The sequence below is a fragment of the Camarhynchus parvulus genome, chromosome 5, assembly GCF_901933205.1.
Source record: "Camarhynchus parvulus chromosome 5, STF_HiC, whole genome shotgun sequence".
NCBI classification, from domain to species: domain Eukaryota; kingdom Metazoa; phylum Chordata; class Aves; order Passeriformes; family Thraupidae; genus Camarhynchus; species Camarhynchus parvulus.
The window spans coordinates 54848374-54872038 of NC_044575.1; the positions used below are offsets into that span (position 1 = coordinate 54848374).

Here is a 23665-nt window from a genome sequence, read left to right on the forward strand (position 1 = left end):
AATGTCTGGGAGGAAAGTGTTCTCCAGCATCAGCATCTCTTGTGCAGAGAGATAAGCAAGAAACTACATACAAAGTGAAAACATAAGGGAATGTCTTTTTATTTCAGAGGGTATTAGAATAGAGTAGGAAAGGGCTCCATTTTTATCCAGTAGTGCTCAGAAAAGTCACCAGGGAATACCACAGTAGCCACAGCTATTTCCCTCTAGGAATTTGTGACCCTCATCCCAGCTTTCTTCTCAGCACACATAACCCCACCTTGCTGACAAGTGCAAAAGATACACCCACAAACCCACCTCTAAATATCCAAAGCGTTAAGAACAGCACCTCACCTACATGTCCCAACTGCCAAATTCCACTGATACAGACCAAAATGTTATATATGTGCTATACCAAGGCTCTCAGAAATAAATGTTTGCATTGGCACTTGCCTTACCTGCAGCACCAAAGTGGTTGCAGCTGCAGATTGAGAACTGTCAGCCTGTCTGAGGCTTGAGAAGGAGCAGAGCAAAACAGGGCTCTGTGGGGATTCATGCCCTGAGGCTGGGCTCCCTGGAGTACATAGCATGAATCCTCCTTGTGGCTGGAGCAATCAGCCTCTGCCACTCGTGCTCTGACATCTGAACAGTGCCAAGAGTCTGCTGCAGCCTCTCTCTCTCTCTCTCCCCCTGCAGGGATGTTCATCTTGTCCCTCTTTCCCAGCAGGTTATTTCTTTTGATGACCCATAATATTCAAACCCCCTGTTCTCTAGTTAAATGGATTCAGGTTATGGAGCTCCATTAGGGTATTCCTTGTTAAAAGGACAAACTAGAACACAGCACAAACACAGAGTCTGTCCTCCTAAGGAAGGAAAGCTTTCCTGCTTGTCACATTTTACCATCTAAATGCAAGAGAATGAACAGATGAGACAGATGGGACAGCATGAGAAAAGGAGATTACAGCCCAGCAGGCAGTAGCTGTATTGCAGAACAGGCAGTGGTTTATGTGTCATGGAAGCATAAGGTTTTATAAAGGAGGATACAGCACATTTCAGACTGAGGAACCCTCCTGAGAGCAAGGGGAAGGATATGACAGTGCCTGAAGGCTGCTTCCATCCTTTTCACAGCAGGCCTGGACTCACAGTTTCCCATTTACCTTGTACTTCTGAAGGAGGGTCTTGACCTGGGCAGCACTGCCTTGGGAATTTATTGGCTCCTCATGTTCCTGCTGCCATTCCACATGGTCCAGCCAGGCCATTAGTTCAGCAATAGCTTCCCGTGATGAAAGCTTTTCCATCTGAAGCTGAGGTAAAGCATACCATGAATCTTCTACACTCTACTTGTTAGAAATACCAAGGAAAATGGCATTTCTATTTTTAGAAAGGCTCAGGCACTATAATCGCATTATTGGGGCATGAACTTGAAAGTGAGCCCTGTGTTCCAGAGAGGCAAATGACTTCAGTTCTAGAATTCATGAGTCTGAAATAAATTCTTCCTGATTTTGAGTAATTCTTTCTAATTTTAAGTAACAGACTTCCATGCAAAATCACAAAGATAATGAATATATATAAAGCAGCCCAGGAAGAACACAGTAATATTTAAACTGCAGTACAATATTGGGCTTATTCTGAAAGCATGGCACAGCTAATTCAGAAAAAGTCAACTGAATCCCAGCAGCAGCATTTTAACATAATTATTTAGCATGAACTGAGAGATGGCAGCAGAGTTTCTCACTCACCTGGTGAAGCTTTTCTTGGATGGCTGGGAGCTGTGTAATCAGTTCTCCCCATTTTTGCTCAAATTTTGCCAAGGATGACCTAAGTGCTGCAGTATCAGCTTGCTTCACATGGAGGAGCTGGCTGGCAGTGCTCACCACTGATGACTTCAGGGAAGATTTTTCATCAACTTCCTTAGAAAATGTCTGAGGTGCACAGGAGAAATTTAAGAGGGAGTAAATATTTCTATATCTATTGAAATGAAGACAAGCCATATTTTCACAAGATGAAATGCCTCAACAAACAGATTTTATCACGATGGCAAAATTCAGAAAATCTAAACATGTTCTGGCAGATAAATAATTTTTTGCCCACTCTGATATACAGTGCTGAATGCCACCTCTTGCTCCCACAGAGACTGGGAATATCCTGATCCCTATTTCACACAGAGGTCCAGGGAGCAACTCCAGTCCTCAGACCTCTGGCCAGCTCACATCTACAGTCAACTTTCCTGATGCTTTGCCTTCCCCCTGTGCACTGTTGCTTCTGTCTGGCCTCACACTAGGGCTGAACCTCCTGGCTAGCCATCCAAGGGGAGCAGGAAAAGACATGAAATATAATTCAGTATGTTTCTCCTTCCTGACTTTGGCTGACCACCTTCACTCCTGTACCCTGAGCCCACCCTCCAGGGTCAGCTGTTGAGTGGCTTTGGGGCACACAGCCTTGCAGTGCTGTATTATGTGGGTGGCTCAAGGGCATGGCAAACAAAAACAAACTCTCAAAAGGGTAGTTTCCACCAGAATTCACAATGTCTTATCTAAACCTGGCAGCAGAAATGACTTACAAACAAACTGCTGATGTTGTCCCTGATGGTGGCAAGATCTTGTGACACATTGAGAGACTGCTCCTTCCAAAAATTCATTCTCTGCTGAGCAGAATCCAGCCATTTCATCAATTCCTCTGAGTCTTTGTTGTAGCTACAGGAGGAAACAAAACACAGAAACACATTTCTAGCTGAGGCTGGGATACATTTCTCACCCTCCAAGTTGTCTCCTCTGTGAGAAGACACGTGCTATTCTGGGACCTCTGCTGCTGCATAACCCTGCAGAAGCACAGCTTCAGCTGTCACCTATTAAAAAAATCACAAACGAATGTCTAGCTGATACTTCAAACTGTTTTTATGTGTTGGACTCACCTGAGCAGGAGTTTCAGAAGTGTTTGAAGTCGGTGCAGCTCATGGCCAACTTTTTTGGTTAAAGACAACCACTGCTCTTCCAGCTTCCCAATCTGGCTTCTTATTTCTGGACAGTTCACAGCAGTCAGCAATTTCTTCCCTTCCTTCACCATCTGGTACAGCCTGGCATGCTTTTCATCAACACTGCTTTTGATTTTCTATCAGAATATGGGAAGTTTGCAAAACAGTAACATTTTAAAGACAGAAAACACAACTAGAAGAACACACATCACTTGTTCTAACTTCTTAATCATTTCCTCTGTAATGTATTTTATTTTCCAAATGACAGGAGTCTGAAATTCATTACATGCAAAAGGGACACAGGTTTTTGTGGGTTTTTTGTTTGTTTCCTCTTTGTTTCCTTTTATTCTGCTTTCTTTTTGAAACTATGAAGCTCCACAGTTTCACCCTGCACCAAACATCTTCTAAAGCTTTATGGCTTTGTTTCTGAAGTCTTTAAAGACAAATAAAGACTTAAGAGTGAAAAGCTAGTGAAGAACTCAAAAAGCCAAGGAAAACCAGGCAACTTCACATCAATGGCTGTGCAAATTTTGCATCTCTCTTGTCTCAGTGCTACAGGAATCAAAAGCACCAGAAGGACACTATGACTAAACATCTACAGTTGATTTATTACAAAGGCTTTACCATAGCTCAGATTTTCCTGGGAATGTCCAGTGATGTCTTTCCTGCAGTCAACTAGATTAAATCATTATAGCACTTTTTCCTTTATTAAACTTATTAATCATTTATTGAACACTCATTAATTTGCTTTAATTAAACACTTATTAATTAAAAAATTTGTAACAGAGGATGTCCTCTGCAGACTGAGAAAGGTCTCACCCGTGAGGAATGCAGAGCCCTCTCTGAAAATACATCACTGAGGTTACTTAAAACCTTTCTTCTTAATTTTATAAAACAACCATAAATGCTGCTTTTATATCCTTATATTTAAATATGCTTAAAACATGGATAAAATATTTCCAGCTGGAGCGGAGGTTATAAATAAAGATGTAGCTCTGTCATCAGAGATGCAGCTGCAACTAGTGTTACAGTAAGAGTTCAAATATTTGGTATTTTCAGATATTTGAAAGCACTAGGTTGATTGTCCTTTCCTACAGGTTTTACACTGTGACATGAAAACAATTTCTCTATTACAGAGAAGAGGCATTTGCTGTCCTTGGGATCCATGGAGCCTGCACAGCATCCATCTTACCCCAAATACCTTCCTTTGAAGACTGAGTTATGAAGTAGTTACAGTCATTACTCCCACTAAAATGGACTTCAGCCCCTGGCTGAAATTAGCAGCCCAATCTTCTCCTACTTTTAAAAGTCAGTTTGGAGCTTGCATCCACACACAGCTGAGGAGATGAGGCAGTGCCCTGCAAATCATCTCCTTATATACTAACTAATATTTTTTGCCAGTTGTACTGATGCATAAAGAAAAGCAGTGACAAACACATAAATACCTCTAGAAGTGCAATCCTTTCCATTAATCTTTCTTCAGTTTCTTCAACCAAACTGACAGAAGGCAACACAGAGGCAAGCGCTTCTAACTCCTTATTGAAAACCAGGCATTCCTCATCAAATACCACCCAATCCTAAAAAATACATTGAATTGTTAACACAGCACACATCCATTTGCATTTTAATACACCAGACTCAGACCTTAATGCCTTCTAAAACATCAGCAGCTTTAATGAAACATGACACAAAAAGAAGTGAATAATATGTAAATATCAAAGTGAGACATGATTTCACCACAGATGAATTAATCATGCATTCTCCAAAATCTTTAAGGATTCTAATTTTAAGTGGTGTATGCATTTTTTTATTCTCTAGGGATGTTCTGAGATTATTGGTTAAATTTTTTAAGTTTTATTTTAAAGTGGTGCTGGTATTTTTTTGCCTTAAAGGGCTCTTCTGTCAGTCCAGACACTCAGAAATTATAGCAAGAAGTCATAAAGTGTGATGTGTTGAAATGTCCACTTCCAGAGATTTTCAAGAAGAAAGTTGGTTTACTGGCACACACAGAATAAGTAATAAATAGACTGTTGCTGTCCAGTGGAATCAGGAAAGGACAACTACTAGCCAAAGAATCACTGGTAGGACAAGAGCTGCCCCAGATGCAACTTTTCTCCTTCCCTCCAGGTTTTACTCTTGAGTGTCTTTTGATTTATTACCTTTAGCAGGCTCTCTAAGTGTATACCATACTGGCAGGCCTTCTGCTCCAGCAATTTGACTTCATTCACCAGCTCTCTCCAGAATTCCTCTCTCTTTTGCAGGACAGAAGGACTCACTCTCTTGGAAAACGTTTCCATGTAAGCCATACGTGTCATGAGGTTGTGGAAAAAATCCTGGAAAAAAAACCCCAAGTTACAGCTTGCTCTCTAAGAGAGATCACACTCCCACAGCAGGAGTTCTAAGGCTTAAGTAGTAGGCAGGACACAATAATCCTTTGGGTAACTATAAGAAAAATGTGTTTTCCTTACACAGCTACGTGTTCTGAGGTAAGCAGAAATAACAATTTATCACCAAAACTGCTACTGTTCTGGTCTACTGAAAAACTTGTCTTTGTTTTCTGCACATACACCAGTCCCTCCCCTCTGCTATGAGCCAGTCACTCTCCTCCACTACACTGGAGAGATACCAGTCCCAGAAAACAGTGCTCCTTGCTATGCTGACCTGAGCAGTGCTCTGAACAACACCTCATACCTTGTGATTTTTCAGGTGAGACTGCAGAGCTGCTCTGCTCTTTGTTAGCTGCTTTGGATCTTGTGCCATCTTCTCCCTTCCAATAGCTACCAGCTCTGCAAACCCACGAAGCAAGTCCTCATACTGGCTTTCACTGATGGCAGGGGAGTTCAGCTCCACATATTTTGCTTTCAGAATCCCCCACATGTCATCCAGAACATCCTAAAAATGCAAACACTGTGCAGTGATCCATGAAGGACAGAAACAAATCCCACAAACCCACAGAATACAAAATAACCATCAGCCTTTTGATGCTGTAAATGCATTGCTTAGAAGAATCAAACCTTGCTGAGTAAGTGGAAACTACTGTGCTCTTACCTCTAATTTATAAGCTTCCTGGACTAAGGTGATAGGTAACTGCAATCTTTCCCCATGGCCTCTCAGTTTTGCTACTTGGTTTTCAAAGTTTTGCAGCTCCACAGCACAGTCACCAATTTTCTGGATGAAGGACAAAATTAACTATTAGGAAGAGTTCCATTATCACTGGTGGTGCAGTGAATCCAGTGGCTGGATCTCTCCTGTGCTAGCACTTCAGAAAATCCAATGAGTTTATAAACTAAATGGACAAAACATGGCATAACTTACAGTGTTCACACAGCACAGCCAGGAAGGGAGTTCAGGTCTTGTGTCTCAGGACAATATTCAACATGCCTTTCCATTTACTAATTCAAGAGCAGCCATTAAAAGGAATCATGGACTCAGAAAGCAGGTTTTTCTTATGAATCAGAAACACTCATGGATTGAGACAGGATCCCTCTGAAGGAAGGAAAGCTATGTACTTCTGGTATGCCTTTTCCAGGAGTGGTTACCTAACAGAATATAGCCAGTCCTTGCTAGGGAATTCAGCAGGGAACACAGCTCTCAGTCTGGCAGAAAATTATTCCTCTAAGCAAGATTATGAGCCTGTACAAAGAAAGCTTCAGAATACCCTCCCTGCTTTGGTAAGAAGTAGGTAAATGGCCAATGACCATTCTGGGGAGGACACGCAGTCTGTTAATTTTTAATTTTCTGCTAATCCCAATAAAGATCAAAGAAAATAGCTTAACTGGTCAAATTCCATACGATAAAGTGCTCATAAATGCTGCAGGAGAAGATGGAAATACCAGAGTCCTATTCCCACAAAGAAAAGGTAGTTAGGCATAAGGAAAGGTATAACATGTGTAGCCCTTTTCCTTCTCTGCCATAGCAAGGGGGGCATTTGCTCTGGGAGGTTGAGGATAGAGTGGCTCCTCCACTCCAACCACTAAAATATCTGGAATTAGGTCTGAGTATGGATTGAGGTGTGGCTAAAAAAAAAAAAAAAAAAAGGAAAAGGGGTGGTGGTGAGTATGGCAAATACTGAATTCTCTCCTTTTCCCATTTTAAAAACCTAAGTTAGACTCAAACTTTAGAGATTATGAAACTTCATAAACTGCAGAAGGCTAGAAATAATAGCTAATGCTGTAAAACCTCTCATTTCCTTCAAATAAAATTACCTGGAGCTGTTCAGAAACATTATGGCCACGTAGTTCATTCAAGCATTGTTGCAGAGCAGCTTTTTTCTCAGTTAACTGATCATAGAGTAGCCTGGTTTGATTCTGCAAAAGAAACAAACATCAGAAATATATCATATTAACAGGAGTATAGTAATGACCAGACAAAATTACACATCAAACAAAATTATTACCTCTTTAGGCAAAGGCATTTTTTTTCTCTTAAACAAACAAACAAGCAAAAAACCTCCACCAAAATAAAGCATATACATTATGGGCTTAAAGCAGTAATTGGACAAGGGAAATTCTGAGTCTGTGTAGTATATAAGAAACAGATTACCCTGTCACAATGATCCTCTGTGACTGTAAAAATCTGGGAAACTGGTAAGAGAATCAAATTATTCTCTTCTGAAAATGGGAAAATGAGCCCATTACTGGGGACTGATGGAGCTCTAAGGATTCTGCATACATAAATATTGCAAGACCAGTTTTGTGGCTGTTTGGAGACAACATCCCAGTGTTCCTCAAAAGGGCTGCTTTATTATTCAGCAGTAAAGGGCCAGGATGACTTGCAGATGATGAGCACACTGGAGTTTTGCTGGACACTGCAAATTGTATTTCAAAGACCAGACTCTTCCTTCCTTAGCTCAGACTAAAGAGCTGATCTGAATATTTTCCAGCAATAGTTTTAGATTTAGCACATCACAAGAATCTAAAGAAAAGCTTCTCACTATCTGCTTTTCCAACAAAGAACAAAAGTAGAAAAATTTGTGCAACTATGGCTTCTGCTTCTGTGGCACAAAATCTACAGGAACAGTAAGTGCAGTGGGATCAAATCAACCTCCAAGACACTGCTAAAATAGCCCAGTGTCAGACATGGCACCACAAGGGAGGAAACCTGCCTCTCCTGAGGACACAGCAGCTGAAAGAATATATGAAACCCCCCTTGGCCTAGTCCCTACACACAGAAACTGCTTTAGCCTGCAGCTCAGCCTGCATGGGATCCCAGGTTACTTCCACACTTTCTGCATGCAAATTTTATCTGCTGTGATCCAGGCCTCTGTGGCAGTCAGCACTGCAAACAGCACTGTAACCAGCAAAATTAATCTGCTTCTTGAGAGGCAAAGAGAAGTGTTTTAAGTAGAGAAAAAAAAAAAAAAAAAAAGAAAAAAAGAAAAAAAGAAAAAAAAAAGAAAAAAAAAGAAAAAAGAAAGCCCATTAGAGGTTGCTCATCTGTAACCCAAATGCATTAACACTGACAAGCCTAACAGATGCTGTGAAACAAGATGTGCATTTGGCAGTGGAGTACCAGGTAATTGCTATTATGATCCAGCCCAGCTTTCATGGAGCAGCTCCTTGAAGCAGTGGCAGCTTGAGTTTGTTCCAGCCGTGCCTGCAGGTTGTTAAAGCACTCGCAGAACACATCTGTGCTCCCACCAGCGCAGCTGATGGACTTCAGAAGATCATCCTTTTTATCACTCAGATCAGCATGAAGTTTTTGCAGCTCCACAGACAGAGTCTAAATGTTTGAAAGAAAAACAAAATGAGTGAAAATGGTCTGTTCAAGGACTATTGCCTATAAGAGGCAGCAGGACTTGAGTTGATAATTATTAAAAACAACAGGCCCAAATCCGTGCTATACAAAATTGTTTGGCAGCGTTATTCCTGAATAAAGCCAGAAGAATAGAGAGGAAATACCAGGCCACATATACTCTGCTGTAACAGAAATCCACTGGGGTTTCTCCTTCCCTGAAGGATTTGGAGCAGTTACCTCATAGAGAGCCTGCTGCACAGCTGCCTCTTCAGCGGAGAGCACGGAGGTGTTCAGCATCTCCTCCATGTTGTTCAAACACCGGCTGATTGCCAGAAGCAGCTCAAACAACTTTCTGTCCAAATTGGAAGAGACTTCCTCTGCCACATTATCCTGGGTAAATGCAAGCCAGTTTTCAGTACTTTCACCTGAGGCATGGCTAAGATTCATTCACGTAAATAAGGTTAGAGGTCTGCTCAGCTAACACTAGAATGGAATTAATGAAATACTGAGGGATAGACTTGGATACATGCATGTAACATTCAGAGCTGTCAAGGGCAAAGCTGAGACAATGACCCTTTATGTACTGGCCAATGGCTGTGCTCTTACAAGTCTCTAATCTCAGGCATGAGCACAAGAAGTTTGTCTTGTCAGCTCCCATCCTGCTTTATAGAGTTTGAGGATTTTTACCCACACTAGCAAACTTCTGGACTCAGGTAGAAGTGTCATAGTGGAGAACTTGGAGTGTTTCCTTTCAAAATCCTCAACCTATTTCTACATTACAGTCCATACCCAACACAAAAGCTCACTACAGTGAATGCCATGTGCAATAATAGGACTACTGGCTGTTTCCCAGTATCCAAACAGTGTCCTGGGTCTAGAATCCCTGGGGGTTTTGCAATGCTTAGGACATGCCATTTTTACCTGTGCATGCACCACATTTGCTTCCTGGCTTAGGTCTCCCAGCTGGACAGTGTAAGTTTTCAGCTCTTCCACAGTTGGGGTTCCTGCACCTGAGAATGTGCCTCGAGGCAGCACGTTCATCTTCGTTGTGATCTAACATTTGGAAAAAGAACATTGCAATTAGAAGAGCTCAAATGAAGAGAGGCTATGGGCAACACAATAACACTGCTGTCAAAAAGCATTAAAAGATTCGAGGCACTGCTATAAAGCAGGATAGCAGGGTTCCTGGATAGCAGGGTTCTCTTTTCACTGGCAGAAGTTGGGCAAGCTATGCCTTGATGGGAGCTTGACTAAAAAATGAGCCTCTGATTCCCAGCTTTATGGGCTACAGCTGAAGTTTGGGTTATGGCAACCCTACTGCCCACTGCAGGGTAAGTCTTGCCTGAAGAAGAGCTGACATTCATCCTTTTACATGTCTGACATTCTTCCACGTACTGCAGAAATTTCAGAGAACAGAAAATCTAATAATTCTAATTTAGTATTTAGAACAAAACTGTTAATAACAGGAATGATAGTTTTATCCAAGCAGTCTGTTCAGAACACACAGCTCAAACTCTGTTTTTTGATGTGTGAGAATGAGAGAACACAATGGTGAATGGCAGAACAAAATTTAAGCCAGAGATTTGCTCTGACCAAAATGTTCTCACTCGTGGGAACTGAGATTTCACCCACATCCACAGGAACCAGCTGTGAGCTTGCTGGATCACTACCTCAGTGCTCTTGGAAGAAGTAAGCAGATAATATCTACTCTGAAAATTAACCACAGGGATTCACCTAAGTGCTCCCACACTGTGCTCAGCAGTCACTACTTCAGAGACATGATTTACCTCAAAGTAAAATTAAAAGACAATTATGAAAACACTGTGCAGTAACAATCTCATCTGGAGAACCCTTGCACAGATTTCAGTTATCTGATGGAGAGCCATGCTACTATGAGACAGAAGGATACACTAATTGCTATCTACACTATCAGAGTGTTTTATGGAACTTAAACAAACCTGAGGTTCCACAAGTTGGCAGAGAGGAGATTTCATCTTTGATGAGAGTTCCTGTTGTAAATATTGCCATTTATTACCCACTTGATCCTTTGGAGCTAAGGTGGCATCAGCCTGCTTGCTCTTTGAGTCAGATTCTCCATTGCTGTATTGAGAAAACATTGTTAGAATGACAATTACTGAAGCAGAGTAAAACTAGGTTTCTTGTATAAGATTAGTTTCTCTTGCTCCTGCCTCAAAAGCAAAGTGAAGCCAAGTGCATGTATGATAATTAATCCAAGCTTTGATAAACTTGGACTTACCCCTCTGCATTAAATATGCCAGGGGCCTGCTGGCAGCCTCCACCTCTGAAATGACAACCTGGGGAGCACAGTCCTGTAGGAAGTGCTGGTTCTATGCTGGAAGGTGCCAGATCCCAATGTCCCCTTTCTCAAAGCTGCTGCCTTTACACTGGCTGGGTGTGCCTGTGCATTTGTACAGCCATGGCTGTGAACAGAGGGACCCAACCTGCCTACAGATAGGCCTGATTTAGCTCATGGCAGGTGTCAGTCATGTCTGCTAGCAAGAGCCTAAACTCTGGAGTCAGATCAGTATCACAGAAGCTGTCACATAAATAAGCCTCCATTTCTCTGGACTATTGAAGCCCCAAGCTTCTGCCATTTTTCTTTTAAAGGCACACAGAACCAAAGAACAGAATCAGAGGTGCCACTTCAGCAAGTTTAGGTAGTTTTACATCACTGAATCTGGTAAATGATTGTGTTATTCTGTACCTGGATTCTGATTTTGGAGTCATGCTGTCCTCAAGCTGTGGCTGCATTTTTTCCACACACGATTCAATAAAGTCAATGAGGCTTTTCTGCTCAGCTGCTTTTAACTTCAGGTCCTGTGCACAGAGAAGAACAGTTACGTGAACTGTAATAATCTGAAGTGATGATTGGGCTTTTTCAATCACATTTTATGTGAAATCATTTAGCAAAGAAAAAAAGACTACATCTGTCAGAATAAAATGCAGTTTATGTATAAACATGAATCTACAGAACAAACCATTTTCTGCAAACATGCATTTTTATGGAATACATTTCTACCTGAGCTAAAGTTTTAAAAGCAAAACCCAACCAGAAACAAATTACATACAGAAACTTAAACACCACTGACTGCAATCCTTACATAAAGAAACAGGCAAGGGAGGATGGGGATTTGCTCAAATATGAGTTTGAGTTCCATTAGTTAAAAGGAGAGTGTTGAGTGAAAAGTGAGCAATTCTAGCACCTCAAGCTGGACCATTTTCTCCAGCTCTTTTCCAATAGCATGAAAAAGGCAAAAGTTAATTTACAGTTAGCAAAATAGAAGTAATTTGCAGAGCACAGAACATTACAAGATTTTTATACTGTGTTAACAACCACCTAAAAGTCATAGTGAGTTAGCCCATGGGAGTATGTTCACAAAACTTTAGTTTTAAACTTGCCTTCAATAACAATATCAGTGTACAGATTCAGATTTCATGATACATCAGTGTTTTAAAGCTAGGACTCTTGCCTTGTTTCACAGTGATTCAGATGGCATCACCCACCCCTCCAATCTCCTAGCTTTATATTACTAAAACTTTTGGACAAGGGATTTTAGGGGTGAGACCTTTCTCCATCCTGACAAACTCCCCAAATCCTGGAGGAGATGGGCAGCTGAAACCAACCCTTGACAGAGTTGATCCCACAGAGGAAACTGCAGCAGGTGTAAGAGCAGCTTCCCCCATCCCACAGGGGACATGGAGCAGCCCAGCCCCTGGATGGGAGGAGAATTCATTACCTGTGGCTGCTGCAGCCCATTGTGCCAAGGCTGCTGGGCAAGGGGCAGCTGGGATGTGCTGAAACCATCAGAGTGCAGGATCTCCAGGGGCTCTGGGTCCATCCTCTCCCTGCCAGGAACCTGTAAAGAGACACCCATTGTGGGAAGGCTTCTGGACTTGACAAGAGAGCAGAACCCCACAGGTGCAGCCTGGGGAAAGGGCAAAAGTTGCCTTGGACTTACCACACACAGAATCAGCAGCACATGAAACACAACTGCTGCTTTTGCAAAGATTTTTGTCCAGCTGAATTTATTGAAAGTTTTAGCATCCTAACCATTCTAACCTTCTGCCAAGGTCCTCACATGTCTCCTCCAATAATTACTTCCCTTTCTTTGCTTTTCCTGCTAGCAGATTAGGTGATACTAACCCTCCCTTCTTTTTGTTTGGCCAAAATATAGGCATGTGCAATTTATGCTTATAAATTTGGTCACACACCTGGATTTTCATTCTGTCTGTGTTCACAGAGTATTTCAACACAAGCCTTTACCAGTGCTAATTCAGACCAAAGGGACTGTGGCTGCTCTTAGGCAAACACATCAGGTGGGCTTCTCTGATCCCTCACACAACAGAGGGAATGAGCTCTGAAGCCAGGAGTTACCATCTCATCCACTGGGAAACTCAGCAAAGACTGTGCAGCTGTGGTGCAGGAGAGCTGAAAGAATCACTGCATTTAAACATTCTTCAAAGAGAAAATGACTAAAAGGTCGCTCTGCTTTGATACAGATAAACATCATGGACTTTTTGAGGCATTTAAAACCAAACCAAACCCTAAGTCCTTTTCCTGTAATCTTAGCAGAATGCTGACCTCTGTCACTGAGCACTTAAAGCAGAAAAGATGCTGTTCAGAGACTCATTAAAAATCCACTACTTGTTGTAAACTACAAGTAATTCTACAGCACTGTAAAGCAGAATAATGGCAACTCTGACATTTCTCCCTTCCTTGCTTCACATAGTGAGTTCTAGCTGTTCTTCTGCAACCACAGACCAATAATGCACCAGGACTCTCAACTCTTGCCCTGCACAACATTCACATGCTTTACCTGCTCTTCATTGTGCTTGTCTTGAAGCATCATCTGGACATTTTCCAAATTGCGCTTCACCTCCTTCAGCTTCAAGGAAAGAGCCTCTGTCTTTTGTTGGTAGTCTGCACTATCTCCACAATCTTCCAGTAGAGAAAGGACCTTTTGTTCAATCTCTGATAACCTCACCTAGAAGGGACAGCAGATAATTACTCATTCTCAGAAGTGCAACCCTCCTTTTCTGACAACATTCTGAAGTCAATGCTCACACCTCCCCTGTCTGAAGAGAAGAGAAACATGCAGGGAAAAAGAGAAATAGCTGTGTAGTCTTTTTATCCTGGACAATTACATGAATTTTACACAGAGTTAGTCAAAACTATTTCAAACAAGAGCATCTGCAGGAGGTTATGTTAACTCAGGTATCAAGTAATAAAAGAGGAGAGCAGAAATGACAGACTCCACTTGAATGCAACCAAGAAGACAACACACCTCAGCAGGGGAGAAAGAGGCAATGCACACACAGCTCACACTACTCTTTGGGAGGAATGATGCTGAACTACAACACATAGGAATGTTTCCATGTGACAGCCAGGCCATTGTAAACTGTTGGGATCTGATTTTTGATCCAAGCTGCTGTGAATCAAAGTGCATCCCTGCATACTTTAAACTCACATTCTTAAGGTGAGCATGGAGAAAGGTAGCATGACTCAACTGCAAAGTAATCAACTGCAATAAATTAATTGCTTTACATCATACACCCTTATCTAGAGACTGTTTCTATTCCATTCTGTGTGTATTTTTCTGTGTAGATCTTGACTAGAGAACCTTCTTCCCCTGCCCAAGCTCACGTACTAACATTGAGCCTGATTGTTTGAAGCTGACAGGAATTCAGCCTGATTGTTTTCACCAGCTGGAGCTGCCCCAGTGTAGCCTATACTGACAGGAACCCTGAATGGGATCCAGACACAGCCAGCTGCTTAAAAGCACTCAGGATCCTAATTCCCACAGAGTTCAGCACCTGAGCACTTGGCTGCATCACAGCCTAAACCCAAAGGCACTCCAATTAAAAACAACCACCCAAAACAACAACAAAACAGCTGGTGATGTCTCCCAGTAATTTAAAATGGGAACATTTTGGTATTGTGAGTGAAATTTGTTGCTCTAGGTAGGCTCAGTGCCTGAAGCCAACTGGCACACACCAGACTGGCACCACAGGGAGCCTCAACCCTGTTTTAATCTGCACATGCCGCATGCCAGGGCTCCCTCCCACCCAGCCCCTCGTGCCAGTCCTGTTTTCCTCCTCCCATTTTCACCAACAGGTACCACCCACTCCTTTTGTTCTGCTGCCATGGGGGCAAGAGGCTGCCCTAGGTGCACAGCAGTAGGTACAAATATCACCACTGCTCACTGAGGGCAGGGGGAAAGCCACTATTTTTCTGTGCTGGTAGTTTATGGAAAAAACTGAAAAAAAAACTTAGCAGTGTGGAAGGTTTCTCAGACCAGTCTTTTAAATCATTCTGACAAGCAGAAAGTGAAAATGTCAAAAGAAAAAAGGCTCTTTTGTTTCTAGATGATTTACTATGATCAGGACCAACGAAAAATTGCCTTTTAATAGAGGACTCAAACTATACTCAGCCATGGTTTTGGAAATAATCCAAATCAAGCTGAAGGTTTACATATACTCCAGAATTCTACCTAAATCCCCTGGATGCATAGAGATCCCAACTCTAAAACCAGATATTTTAACCAAACCCTGGCAAAGCTGAAGCCAAGCAGTCAGTCACCTGCTCTGTGCAGAGGGTGAGGGAGCTGCTGAAGGAGGAGAGAGGAGCAGGCACAGTGTCCTGCAGACACAGCCCAGGGAGGGGGATGGCAGCAGCAGTGTCACCTCCTTACCTGGCAATCAGCAAGCTGTGGCTCCACCATCTGCTGCCTTTGGGGGGTCTGAGGGGCTGAGCCCAGGGCCATTCTAGTTTTGGCTAGCCATTGTTCCAGCTCTGCCACCTGGGCCTGGCACACCAGGAGGATGGATTCTGGCTCAGGCCTCCCTCCATCCAGCGCTGTCTGCGAGCCCAGCGCGGCGTGGGGCACTGGAGGCGGCTGCTGGCTCTGGAGAAAAGCACATCAAAGCAGCCTGGTGAGCCACCTGGTTTTGTAATCTCCCTCCCCTCCCCTTAGCACTGAGAGATGATTAACTTCCACGTTCACAGAGTGTGGAAACAACAAACCCCAAAACAACTCCGTCGCCACGTTCCCAGCCTTGCGGGATTGGTGGGGGGAACCACAAACCAAGAAGGAAAGAAGGGAAACTCAGCAGGCAGGTGATCCAAGATCTGGTGTAACAGGTTTCCAGGCAGCAATTTGCATCTGCAGGGATCTACCTGAGCACAGCAGCTACACCTGAGCACACAGGGAGTGATGAGTCACCATTAACCTGTTCTCCCCTGAGGAGAGATGTTTTTCTGTGGGAGTTACACACAAAAGCAATGCAGTTGGAAGCTGCAAAACAAGCTCTTGGACAACACTTACAAGCTACTTGTGTGTGTTCAGTTCCAACAATTAAATATGCTTTACTTGGGTTCTAGATCATACAATTAAAAAATGGTGTATTTTTAAGGTGTATTTTCTTGTGCAATTCTTCTTTAACACACTCCTTGAAGAAGCAATATCACATTGCACATGTCCATAACAAAAGTCCAAAGTACTTGGAGATAAAAGAGCAGTGACTTGGAAGGCTGCACAGGTCTGTATATGCCTCCACATATGCAAATATTGGTACTCAGGAAGTAAATGAAGCAACACTACAAGAACAGAATGCTCTCCTGGCTCCAGAGCACACATTCAGGCAACTGAGATGGCCAGTGCTAGTGCACAAGCTTCATATTAAAATGAGATTTGGCAGGGAAAAAAAGAGAGCCAAAATGCATTGTTCCAACTGTCAGTGTCATCACAGAATGACAGAACAGTTTGGCTAGGAAGGAGCCTTTAATGGTCATCTAGTTCCAATCATCCTGCCACAGGGTACTGGAAAAAATCTCTTTACTGAAAGGGTTGTCAGGCATTGGAACAGGCTGCCCAGGGAAGTGGTGGAACCAGCATCCCTGAAGTGTTCAAAAAATGTGAGACTTAGAGATATGGTTTAGTGCTGAGCATGGTGGTGCTGGGTTAATGGCTGGACTCTGTGATCCTGGAGGTCTCTTCCAACTTTAACAACTCCAGGACTCTGTGATCCCAAAAGCTGAAGCTGCTCTGCCACCAGACTGCTGCTCCTGGCCTTCCTGGAGCACTCATGTCTGCAGACACTCTTCTCTGAGCCTTTGCATGTCTTCCACAACGCAGCAACACATGTCAAGCTCCTCAATTCCTCCTGTAACTGCCATTTAAAAATTCCATGGCTGATGTATGTTTACATCACTCAAACTCCTCCATTCATGCCTATATGAATGACAGCAGCTTCCTTGCTGAAAATGCTCCCTTTTTTCACTAGAAAATTGTACTTTCAAGGAGCAATTGAAAGTTTATCACCCAGAGCCAACAGGAAGAGGCCCACAAAGGGTTGCAGGTATCCCACCACATCATACTGCAGCAAACTCCAGCAGCCAAACCACAATAGACCAGTGCCTCTGCCCACTAGGGAGGTCACACAACTCACTCAGGAGGTCACCTTGGTCAGGCCTGCAAACTCACCACAGCCAGACTGCCATCGCCTGTGCCAGGACCTTCAGGGCCCTCCAAAGTTTGCAGAGATGTTTCTTCACCATGTTTGCTGTGTGATTCAGTTAAAACATCCTCATCCTGGAGAGAGAGAGGCAATAGTGGAAATATTTCTTATCTTCCATACAGATGTGCAGTAGTGGAGAGGTGGCACTTTGGGACACGGTTTAGTGGCGGACCTGCAGTTTTTGGTTTATGGTTGGACTTGATCTTAAAGGTCTTTTCCAACCTAAATGGCTTTCTGATTCTATGTTCCACTGCCTTGTTGTGCTAGAGAAGGCTGAAAGACCAGCAACCACTCAACCAACTATGGTCCTGGTCCAAAAATATTCACAGAGAGCAGTTTTGTTATGCCTGAGGCACTGATGTACAGAAACAAACAACTGCAGCTGTCACAACATTACTGAGGCACCATGAAGAGCAGAACAGAATGGCACCAAAACTGTACCTGGTTGGCTGTTCCAGACACTGATTTTCTCATGTACAAAGAGAACCTCTTCCACAAATAACCCCCCACATTTTTAGAGCCTTTTCAGGAATCAGTGGAACAAGTTGCTGGTACTAAATGTGCATTTCTGCCCTTGGGGGTTTTGTGAAGTTCAAAGGAATTAGAATCACTGAATCATTTAGATTGGAAAAAATGCTTAAGGTCACTGAGTCCAACCAGTATGTACAACAGAAAAAGAGATTTGAAATGGCAAGATTTAGTGTGAGATGGAAGATAAGAATTTGGCCACCTTGTCCTGCATTCCTACACTTCTCTTGCAGCGCAGGCTTCAGCAATACTTAGGACTTGTGCAGATCTTTTCCACAAAGATGAGTTCCCACCTCCACAGAGAGAAACCCGAGTGCATTACCTGAACAATGCCATCTGACAAGGTACCAGAAGACCAGGAGGTTGCACTGTCTTCCTTAAGCCTTTCATCATCTCCTTCTGAAGGCCAAAATCTTGCATCTTTCTCTGTGGCTGTACTTCCCTTTGAAAGCAGTAATAGCTCAGCTTTAGCTTCTGACCAGGAAGCTCAGATATTCCTCCAGGCAATGTAAAGCACTGTAAACATCTAATAACACTTTGCTCTATTTCTGCCTTGTTTATCTATCCATATTTGTGTTTCCCAATTCCCACCTCTCTTCTGCTGCAAGCTGAATGGCAGCTGGATGACACTGATAATGTTCTCTAGAGACTGCAGAATATTCTCATTTTTTACAATATTAAAAAAAAAACCAGAAAAAAAACCCCAAACAAACCAACAACCACCAAACCAAGAAGACACTATCTATCCTTCTCCTGTTCTGTCCATTAAGAAGTCCTACATGTAAAGAAAATTGCACCAGTGAAGGTGCAGAGTGAGAAACCCTGAAACTGGAGTGCTTGGATCAATAGTGAGGCACAAGCTCTCCAGGCTGTTTGGACTTCTTTGCTTTGTCTTGCCATGGGTTTTTTTCCCAAAAGCAATTAGCTTTGCCCCTCTGCAGTTCACCCGGGCATTTAGACCCCTCAGATTCAGAGCAACCAGTAGGGCAGTGTCTCCCAATGTACCAGAAGTCTCTTCTATCCAAACTTCTCTCCCAATAGTCTAATCTCACCCTTTTTCCTTATGTTTAAACATACAAATAAATTCTGTTGTTCATGTTTTGGCATTTCAGAGGCTAATTCTTTCTGAAATCCACCTCTGACATCTATACTCCACTGGTATTTAAGGCCATATTTTGCCTTTAACACTTCCACAAATGGGGAATTAGCAAATAGGCAATCCCACCAAAAGCAGGATCACACCTCACAGAACAAGGTGCTGTGTAACACTGGCACTGGAATATTGGTACACTGGCTTGAGCGCAATTCCTTTGTATCCTGGAGTGATATTTTAAGTTGTTCTGAAATATTTCAGATTTTCACATTTTTCATAATTTCTGCTTTACCAAAATCTTCTATCTTACATACACAGCTGCATATATATATATATATATATATATATCACACACACACACACATATATAATATACTGGACTCACCTTGCTGTGTAAAGAACAGTCTTCTGATTCTTCATCTAAGGAAGGCAGAAGAGATATCACTCCTCTTTTTTTCAACTACAAAAACACACACAGAGGGACAACCCAATTAATCATGACAAGAACAGCAAAAGCCTCTTCACTTCTGCCTGTAAACCAAAACAAATTTACCACTTGAGATCCACTTTTGGAGAAGTACTGAACATCTGGCAACCTACATTAAAGTGACTGAAAGCTGCAGGTTCTAAGCACCTCTGAAAATTGGGATTTGATGCTGTTAGGTTTCAACAGCACAGCTACAATAGGGACAAATTTCATTTTGTCCCATGAAAATAATTTATTGAAAATCCCAGGACAACCGGTTATCAACAAAACTACACATGGAGCACTTTGCTGATGATTGATGCAAACTTCATGTTGAAAATGAAAAATGCTAAGAGGCTCACCTCTCTTACCTTCTCCTCACCCTCAGTCCTGAACACAAAGGGGAGGAGAGACAATATTGATTCACAGGGGCAGGGGTGCTCCTCTCTCACATGCCACTCCTCCAGGAGCAGGAAGGGATTATTTACCTCCCCTCTTTGGCCCTCGGGTGAGTGATCACTTACCTGCTGAGGAGAAACCTCAGTCCCAATCAGGTCACTCTGGGCCAATACAGAGGCTGGAGGTTCATCTGCTGCTTCAGGCACTTCTTGCTGTAGGCACTGGTGAAGCTCAGACATGGAATTCTTCATCCTGGTAAGGAAATCTTCCTTTCTTTGGCACAGCTTTATGATTTCTTCTTTTACAGCTTCCATTTCTCCCTAAGGAGCAACAACACCTGTAAGCATCCATTTTTCTCATTTAACCAAACAGCAATGTAACAGATGACACCAGGGATGCATCTTACTGGTACTGGGGCTATTTCCCCCTTTTCCTTTTTCTGGGCTTTGGGACAGTTCCCCATTGTCACTGCAGGAGATGTCCAGGTACATGCAAACCAGCAGCAACAGATCCAGCTCAGGACAGCCCTTGCCACTTGTGAAGCAGAAGTTGGCAGTGTGGAAGGAAATGTGGCAGGCTGGAACAAATTCTAACTAGGTCCTGCATATCCATGAGAACAGCAGCTTCCTCCAGGACCAAGGGAATGCAGATGGGTTACATTGCTCTGTGTGTCACAGCAGGTGATGTTACTTCCAAACACCTTCCCTGGCAGCCTGAACACTTGGGAAAGCCCTGAGGAGGGCAAAGCCAGCAAATGAGGGTGGCTCAGGGCTCAGTCTTTGCTGAAGATGGCCCAAAGGAAACAAACCATTTGGTGGGTGTTGGGGATGTGGCCAGGGCCAAAATTATCCCATATCTTTGAATGTGATACTGGGAGAAATAAATGCACCCCAACAAAGCTTAAGGAAAATATTTAATGTTCTGCAAAGACTCAACAATAACCCGAGTAACTGCATTAACAGAGGGGGAAATAAATCTGTCTTGTCTCCTTCCTGGACATGACTACTGCTCCAGCCAGTGTTCTGCCCTTAGAGTTTTCTCCAGGGCTTTCCTCACCACCCAGCCTCCAGGTGAACCAAGAAATCCCAGCAAATAACAGAGTAAGACAGGACATGGAATGAATTGCCCTACTCCCTCCATTACTGAAAGTGCTAAAGCTCTTTAAAGCATTGTTACTTGCTCAGAAGAGTGAAACCTGGCTAAATATCCCTTTGCACACTGGGCTTAGTTGATCACAGCAAGCTTTGATGCCAGGCTTGAAGTGAGAACAGCCCTGGCTCCTGATCTGTCATTAGTGATGTGATGCAGGTAATAATCTGTGGCAGATGAAAGCAGTGAGGCTGCTGCTCCTGTCTCCACTACAGCTTCTGTCAATAGCTCTGGGGTGGCAGCATGACAGGAAAGGTGGAGGGAAGAACGCCAGCAAATTTTCAAAGGACATGGGAACTCTGCTCTGACAATGCTTTCTTCCTTTTGTACACTCAAAACCACAAGATAAAATCATCCAAAGGTAAAGGAAAGAATGAAGTAACAGACATGCATGACAATTTGGCATGATTTTATGAATGTCCACTAGGAACAGTATATCTATTTATTTCACTGCAGGAGACTTGCCAGCATAGATTTGCCAGCTACTCTTTTGCAAACTTAATTAGCCATAACCTCCTCAGAAACCAACTCTTTCTTAAAATCACTTCTTTTTCTGAAATCCTCCAGGAAGATGGGCAATTCCACTGCCCACTTCTATTCATGCAATGCTGTATCTGCCAAGTTTTCTGCTAAAACAAGAACTATTAAACAAAATCCTACACTCAGAGACAAAAACAAGGAAGAATCAGGAAATGAGTCATGCTGAGCACTACATCAAGCCTCCAACATCCAACTAGCTGACAGCAGAGCAGCTATGTACTTAGGAGCCTAGTGAATGATTATAGTTATTAGGCAAGTACAATCTAAGTGTATTAACTTTACTGTGACTGACTGGAAAAAACTGAGCATTTCAGAGGCACTTTATAAGTAGTTATTACATTTAATTAGTAAGTTCCTGACTTCTGCAGTGCTATCCTTAAAACACATCTTATTTTTGCATTAAAAACATCAATTCATCCATTACAGAAACAGCTGACTGTAGAGAGAAAAGCAACACGTGTTTACCAGTGATGAAAACACACTGGGCCAGTGAGGACAAAGAAAGAAGTCTAATGAATCTAACCCTAACCAGAATCCCCAAAAGTAGCATTGCATGACCAGTCATCAGAGAGGGACTTGGTTCTCTCCTTAGGCACTATCCCAAGCTGCCACCTCAGGAAAATTAGCAGGATGCTGAGCACAAGTAAACTCTCAGTGCTGCATATTGTTTCATCAAAACAGTATCCAATTTTTCTTCCAAGTTGATATAGGCACAAATGACACACCAAAATCAGGAAGGAGTATACTATGAAAGATATACACCCAATTTGCAAAGTAATATTAATTGTAATTCATTGCATGGTCACACTATGGCATTCAATTGCCTGCTTGACTGTGGTGGAGAAGGGAAGCACACCCCTCTTTCTCAGAGCTCTGCACCATCATGATCAGTGTTAGGCAGGATAAGGAATGAAGGAATGAAACCCACCTCTGGACAAGGAGTCTTCTGAGCCTCTGGTTGATCTTCATGTGATATTTCACCCAAATTGTTCTTAAGGAGTTGTTTCAACTTTTCAATTTCTTGCTCACATTCTTCTGTTTTCTTTACAGTTTCCTGTGAAATAGCAATTTCCATAAATAATTTTGAAATAAGGAGTACATAAACAAGTCAGTAAGGAAACAAAGTTGAACTGAAGAGTACTGAAGCCTCCTTTGTACCTGCAGTTCTGTGTACTAGAATCTGTATTTGCTCTGCTAACTTTGCACAACCCCATCCCTCACTAAGTTTATTATTCACATGCTAAAGACAAACAAGCTGCTCTACCCACAAGATGAAGTATGGTGGAATATTCTGTCTAGGAGCTCCAGAGCAGAACTATGAATTTGGCTATTGAATGGAAATGGAGCAGATTTCACCACATCCATTACAACTTAGAAAAGGTTGTAAAAAAGAGAGAAATTAAAGGGTTTCACATCAAGTAGAAAGTCTGACTGGTTTTCACTGGTGCTCAAGTCTTTACTGCCAGCTAGTTCTGCAAAACCAAAAATGAAACTGCTCAAAATGAACTGTGCTGTATACCAGGCAAACACTGCAGCTCAGAGGATAACCCAACCACACTACCTATTTGAATACTTCCAATAAAAATGATAAGCATTCCCAACATGTGAACTTCTTCTGTTTACATGGCTTATAGGAAAACACATTATATGTAAGAAACAGCCAAATTCACTTTTAGTCACTTGACAATGACAGCAAAATCTCATTGCCCCCCCAGGCTCTGCTGTCCATGCAGAAATGGGCAATCTCCCCACACACTCATATTTGTCAGCCACAGCCTGTCATGATGTCTCAGGTCATTAGGAAATTGTCACATCTACAAGTCAGAATATCTTGTGAAAACACTGAATATGCAGAGCACTTGGTGGCTCTGTGTTTCTGGACCTAGAGGCTGACAACCAAAGAACAACAAAGGGCTGTTCCTCAGGTGCCTGCAAAAGGTAATAAAGAAACAATGAAGTCAACAGGCTTGATCCTCCTGTGCTGCCAGCAGCACCTGAATGACCCAACAGGTCAAAGATCTCACTGCAAAGTGTTCACAGAGCAAAGAGTCTCTCCTATCAACAGCAACAGTGCCATTTCTTCAGTCACTTCTTCACAGCAGCACTCCCTCTCAAGAAAATGCAGGTTAATAAGGCTCTAAATAACCATTATTATTTTACAGGTGTTAAAAGTGAGAAGAGAAGAAACTATTTTCCTCACTTAAAAAAAAATAAAACCAATTTGAATGGGAAGATATTTGTGGCCTACAATCTTAGTGCCACAGGCAAG

General features: G+C 42.6%; 1 protein-coding gene across 1 annotated transcript in view; it reads right to left on the reverse strand.

The window, feature by feature from the left end:
* Positions 1–23665, reverse strand: part of SYNE2 (spectrin repeat containing nuclear envelope protein 2) — a 176040-nt gene that overhangs the window by 57140 nt on the left and 95235 nt on the right. The window contains 22 exon segments of the mRNA XM_030950368.1: positions 1134–1280; positions 1716–1898; positions 2537–2669; positions 2888–3084; positions 4393–4524; positions 5107–5280; positions 5639–5839; positions 5996–6115; positions 7153–7254; positions 8459–8668; positions 8921–9073; positions 9605–9736; positions 10642–10783; positions 11409–11521; positions 12442–12561; positions 13522–13689; positions 15397–15609; positions 17188–17295; positions 18072–18191; positions 19228–19302; positions 19833–20027; positions 22325–22450. Coding sequence (XP_030806228.1) covers positions 1134–1280; positions 1716–1898; positions 2537–2669; positions 2888–3084; positions 4393–4524; positions 5107–5280; positions 5639–5839; positions 5996–6115; positions 7153–7254; positions 8459–8668; positions 8921–9073; positions 9605–9736; positions 10642–10783; positions 11409–11521; positions 12442–12561; positions 13522–13689; positions 15397–15609; positions 17188–17295; positions 18072–18191; positions 19228–19302; positions 19833–20027; positions 22325–22450 — 3264 coding nt within the window.